This window comes from Curcuma longa, chromosome 3 (assembly GCF_044706935.1).
Source record: "Curcuma longa cultivar G26 ecotype Majalengka, Jawa Barat chromosome 3, ITB_CL_G26_1.1, whole genome shotgun sequence".
NCBI lineage: Eukaryota > Viridiplantae > Streptophyta > Magnoliopsida > Zingiberales > Zingiberaceae > Curcuma > Curcuma longa.
In genome coordinates this window covers 928,307-934,306 of record NC_133863.1, presented here as the reverse complement: position 1 = coordinate 934,306, position 6,000 = coordinate 928,307, and the positions used below count along the sequence as shown (strand labels likewise).

The 6,000-nt window shown below is 37.7% G+C and overlaps 1 protein-coding gene across 1 annotated transcript; it reads left to right on the top strand.

The window, feature by feature from the left end:
- The first annotated feature begins 204 nt into the window (after positions 1–204).
- On the top strand, positions 205–1,595 carry LOC141824526 (trans-resveratrol di-O-methyltransferase-like). Its single transcript, XM_074711833.1, has 2 exons — positions 205–1,014; positions 1,086–1,595. The coding sequence occupies exons 1-2, from the start codon at positions 205–207 to the stop codon at positions 1,401–1,403; spliced, it is 1,128 nt and encodes a 375-aa protein (XP_074567934.1). The 3' UTR covers positions 1,404–1,595.
- Positions 1,596–6,000: the final 4,405 nt, after the last annotated feature.

The window sequence follows — 6,000 nt, the reverse complement described above, 5'->3', positions numbered from 1 at the left end:
TCTAATCTAAAATTTTTAAAAAATAAAATTTTACCGTAAATATAATGTGACCTAAATTAAATTAGATTAAGTAGAAAGTCCATTCCAATCCTGACCACAGCAGCACCTGACGCGTGGCGCAAAATAATCTTTTTTTTCTAAAGTCCTGCGATTGAGTATTATTTATAGACCACGAAGAATGATTACAATGATCCACAATTGGAAATGGAATCCATGAATGAGAATGCTATTCAAGATGATCATCAAGTGGCTAAGGCTGAGCTAACGAGAGGCCACGACCATCTCTGGAACATCATCTTCAGCTACGTCAATTCCATGTCCCTCAAGTGCGCCGCCGAGCTCGGCATCGCCGACGAAATCTACCGCCATGGTCAGCCTCTTCCTCTCTCCGTTCTACTTAACAAGCTATCCATTCTCCCTTCAAGAACCGACTCGTTCCGCCGCCTCATGCGCCTGCTCGTCCACTCCGGCCTCTTCGCGAGGTCGACCGCCGGCGACGAGGAAGAAGAGACCTACGCCCTCACCCCCATCTCTGCCTCCTTTCTCGTGACCAGCAAAGCAGAGAACATGTCCCCGTTCGTGCTCGCAATGATCGACCCGGTCTTTGTCGACCCCCATCACTGCTTGAGCAGGTGGTTCACCACCGCCGACGAACCCCCCACACCCACAGCCTTCGACCTCTTCCATGGGAAGCCATTGTTCGAGTTTACCGGAAACAACCCCGAGTTCAACGTTAATTTCAACCGGGGCATGGCCTCCGATGCCAACTTCATGGCGAAATTGATCCTCGGACAGTGCGGCGACGATGTCTTCCGGGGCCTGCGCTCGCTGGTGGACGTCGGAGGAGGTACTGGCGCGCTGGCCACCGCCATCGCCGACGCCTACCCGCAGACTAAGTGCTCTGTGTTCGATCTCCCGCACGTACTGGCTTCACTGCAAGGAAACCCAACGGTGGCCGCCATCGCCGGCGACATGTTCGAGTTCGTCCCCCCTGCAGACGCAGTGATTCTCAAGGCAATATCATAATCTTCTTCTTCTTCCATTTAATTTGCTTCTTACTAATCAATGATCATCCGCGAATGCAGTGGATATTGCATGACTGGAACGACGAAGACTGCGTGAGGATATTGCGAAATTGCAAGAAGGCGATTCCGCCAAAGGAGGAAGGAGGGAAGGTGATAATTATCGAAATGGTGATGAAATTGGAGAATGAGGAGGATGGAAGTATTCATGATGAAACGACAGAGACGCAGCTTCTGTGGGATGTGTTCATAATGGGGCCTGTGCCAGGGAAGGAGAGGAGCGAAGCAGAATGGAAGAGTATATTTTTAGCTGCTGGTTTCTCAGGCTACAGCATCACACCAATCTTGGGATTGCGTTCTCTCATCCAGCTCTTCTATTGACTAGTAGCATGAAGAAGCTAGGCAGCCTTGCATGTGTGCCTTTAATTCCTATATATGTACGTATTTGTATTTGTACGTACATTGGATTCCCTCCCCGGACCCCGCAAGACGGGAGCCTCGTGCACCGGGCTGCCCTTATATGTACGTATTTGTATGTGTGCCTTCCTAGCTATATATATGTACGTATTTGCATGTGTGCCTTCCTTTATTCACCACGCATTAATAAATCAAATGTATATATATCTCATCTTTGTAAAAGTAATTGGAGTGTAATATATGAGACATAAAGAAATTAATAAAATCTTGCTTAGTCAAATAATTTCAATAGAGGAGGAGGACTTAGCTTGCTTAAGGTTGATTACCCTTCATCTAGCTAGCTAATCATATATCTTTTTGAAATATGCTCGTCTATAAGCTAAGTAGGTTGATGGCTTCTGCAGCTCTCCTTAGCTTGTTTGTCAAACACATACTCATGCTCTTAGCTTTAGAGGCCTTTTCGCAGTGCCTGGCTTACGCATCACTTAATTTCATGGAGAGAGTAGCTCTTTTCCACGTACGGAATGATGTCTTTTCTCGTTTCTCTTTTCCTCTCTCTTGAATCTCTTGGAGAAGATAACCAAATGTGTCAGCATCGATCAATTGCTCTATTATCACGACGCTACAAAGCACTCACAGATTTGGTAGTATTTGCAGCGAGATTAATTCAGAAACTAAAACAGTGAAGGTCATTTCAAGGGGAGTACTAGAGTTCACAGTCAGGCTCAAACTCTGAGCCATTAAAAGAACAGTTAAATAACTATATATCTATGGCCCTTAATAATTTAGACGTACACCAGGGATTTAACACCAGATCTATTAATCATTCGCCAACAATGAATTCAATAATGCACAAGTAACCTAGTGAACAACTAATGGTTCTTGTCTAATAAGAAAAGGACAATAAAAAGCAACTGCGGCGTCAGAGAGTGTGCCTTAGGATGGACAAAAAAGGCTAATAATGATGAATACTCTGCGATTCAACACTTTTCGACAATCACATGGGCCTTTTAAAAGTGCTTTTGATAAAGCTCGAAAAGGTAAACAATAACAAGCATAAGTGATCAGCTCAGTATTCCGAGCTCAATTTATTCACAACCCTCGATAGCAGTGCCATTATAAGTGCCAATTCAAGGGAAATAATCAGAGTCATGCAAGAAGATTTAATTCACCATGCGAAATAAATGAAGATAAAAAGTGAATCGCAGGCTAGCCGAGGGAGAGATCGAGAAAGAAAAGATCGATGGAGATTTGGCGAAATCAACTTTGGGCAGTAGCAGTCGGGCAACCGTGATGCCAAGAGGCAGCAACAATAAGGAACCATCAACCATGGTAGGGCAACATCATTTGGGAAGGGAAGATAAAGAAGCATGGACAAAAAGTTAAAAGAACACCGTTTTAATAGCTACGAAATTATAACTATTATGTATAATTTTTTTTAACTAAAATTATTTAGAGTCTTTAAAAAGGCTTTAAAAAAATTTTTTAACATAAAATCAGGTCGTTATGGGTTCCACTTAATAATAAGTTATAAATCTTTAAATGAAATTCGGTTTGATATATTATGCGTTAGATAGTTCAATCGGAGTCAAAAGTCATGACTTCTTAAAGTTTAGAGTTTAGCAATTATATAGCAATGAAACTGTAGTTGCTACAACTGCATGACAGCTCAATTGTAGCAACTACGAAATCGTAATTGCGTGAATGTTAAATTTTAAACTTTAAGAAGTCATAACTTTTGACTCAGGTTGAACTACAGGACGTCGTACAATTTATGAAATTAAAACTCATTTAGAGATCTATAACTTATTATTGAGTGAATAAATTCATAAATAGGCTCAAAAAATATCGTTAAAGTTTGTTAGAGGTCTGAATAATTTTAATCTTAAAAAAAAATTGTAGCAGTTATGATTTTGTAGTTATTACAATTCTGTAGTAACTATGAAATCGTAGCTACTACAACTATGTGGTAGTTCAATTGTAACTGCTATAATATGTACCCAATTTAGATGGAAGATAGAATAATAATGAAAATAATATTGGAGGTCAATTATATTATTTTACAAGGGATACGATGCCATTTTAATAAAAAAATCAATATAAGAGGTCTCTAGGACAATTCCATAAAAAAAAATCACTTCTGACTTTTGCCCAAGAAACATCAATAAGTAAAACATAGAAAAAAGACGACGTTCATGGAGTGGAAGTCATGTTATGTTTTTAATCGGCAATTTTCATGTTGGTCCAAGAATTTTATAAATTCACAATCAATTTCTTAAAAAATTCTCTTCATTTCCTTAATCTAATCAATGAATCCCTAAGCTGGTAATGTACTGGAAAACTAAAATAGATCAACTTCAAAATCAAGGTCTCCCTATCGTTTCTCTCAACAATGGCATTCTCGGAATTTAACACAATTGTGAGATGGGTTTTTGAAAGTCAACTTGGAATCAAGACTAGGGAACTCATGATTTCAAAATCCTATGTAGCCAGACACTAGATTAATTCTATAACTTGCTTCTGTAAATTCTCAATCATCACATCCTAAATCGATCACGGCGTTGGACTTCCTCAATCGGAACATGTCTATTACTACCACAATCATAACGATCATCCATTGGATATGATGTTGATAGGAACCCGTGTCCTATCTCACGAAAAATAAAAGAGAAGAAGTAGAAGGGGGATAAACGATCACTTCGAGGGGATCGACCTCCAATAATCAAATAGAATTGATTAATCAAAAGATACTACTTTATTCCCTGTCTCAAAAGATTACATAATGACTCTATATATAATCTTACGACAATACCAAGTCTATATAAAAATATGAATAAATCTAATAACCTATTCAAAAGGATAATTATTAATAAATCTAATGACTTTATCTAAATTAATAACAACTAGCATATTCTAAAAGATAATATTTTGAAGGGGCTATTTGAATAAGTCTATCTTGGGATCGTATCATTCCACCGTTTATCAAAACAACCTTGTCCTCAAGGTTGATCTTTTTCTTCTTCTGTTTCTTTCGATGATTTGTATAAAATAGCTTCTTATAGTGCACTACTTGAAATCTCTTTTTGACGAAGACAAATGACCTTTTATAATTTTTTCTTAAATTTGAAAATTTTATTCTGGTCTTCGTTGAAAATTTATGAGCATGCCAATATTTTCTTTTTCTTCGTTTAGCCTTGCGTCGGGTCTTGTCTTCATGATTTGTCGGATGTTGTTGGAGGTGACAAGACATAATCGCTTCCTATTCAAAAGGATAATTATTAATAAATCTAATGACTTTATCTAAATTAATAACAACTAGCATATTCTAAAAGATAATATTTTGAAGGGGCTATTTGAATAAGTCTATCTTGGGATCGTATCATTCCACCGTCCATCAAAACAACCTTGTCCTCACGGTTGATCTTTTTCTTCTTCTTTTTCTTTCGATGATTTGTATAAAATAGCTTCTTATAGTGCACTACTTGAAATCTCTTTTTGACGAAGACAAATGACCTTTTATAATTTTTTCTTAAATTTGAAAATTTTCTTCTGGTCTTCGTTGAAAATTTATGAGCATACCAATATTTTCTTTTTCTTCGTTTAGCCTTGCGTCGGGTCTTGTCTTCATGATTTGTCGGATGTTGTTGGAGGTGACAAGACATAATCGCTTCCTTCACTAGAATGATGGAAGTAGAGATTGGTATAGATCCAATGATTTCAATCACGGGGGTCATAATGACGGATGAATTCTTCTTATCATTATCAAAGTTTAACTCCTCGTGCAAATTGTCTTTATAACTATCTTCTTCTTCTTGTTGAGATTGCTGATTTATTTTTCTTCGATTGACATGCTTGAGTCGAAGCCAATAATGGATGAATTCTCCTTATCATTGTCAAAGTTTAACTTCTCGTGCAAATTGTCTTTATAACTATCTTCTTCTTGTTGTTGAAATTGTCGACTTATTTCTTCTATGATTTCATCTTTTTTCCTTTGAATCTTCTATTGGTTCATCCATCAATATTCTCCTTTGTGTATATTGATGACTTCGGTGCCACATATCATTTCTTTGCGTTTTCTCATTGACGTTCTCTTCTTGAATTCGTGCAAAGGATAATGCAGCTTTTACAGTGCGAGGATAGGGCGTCTTCACCTCTTTTTGGATGTTAAGATGAAGTCCTTCAATAAAAGTATTTAACAATCTTCGTTCTGACCAATTACGAGTTTCGTTAAAGAGTCAAAGAAAGCGATTATAATATTCTGTTACCGTGGTGATTTGTTGAGTTTTGGATAATTTCTCATTTGCATTATTATACTCTTGAGGTGCAAAACGAGTTAGAAGACCATCTACAAATTCTTCCCATATTGTAGATCCATGACATGACATATATAATTGATACCATCAAAAAGCCTCTCCATCCAGATGCAAAGAAGATAATTCGACTTTTGAATCGTTTGATGTGTCGTGTAGAATAAAATATCTTTCTGCTTTAGAAATAAATTCAGTAGGATCTCTACTTCGCTAACAAGGAAATTCATCTCCATAGGATCTCCAATTTGTCA

Excerpts from the sequence above, each read along its gene's own strand:
- LOC141824526 (XM_074711833.1), top strand. The coding sequence starts at position 205 with ATGGAATCCATGAATGAGAATGCTATTCAAGATGATCATCAAGTGGCT. Across the intron at positions 1,015-1,085 it reads CAGACGCAGTGATTCTCAAG|TGGATATTGCATGACTGGAA; the intron begins GCAATATCATAA and ends CCGCGAATGCAG.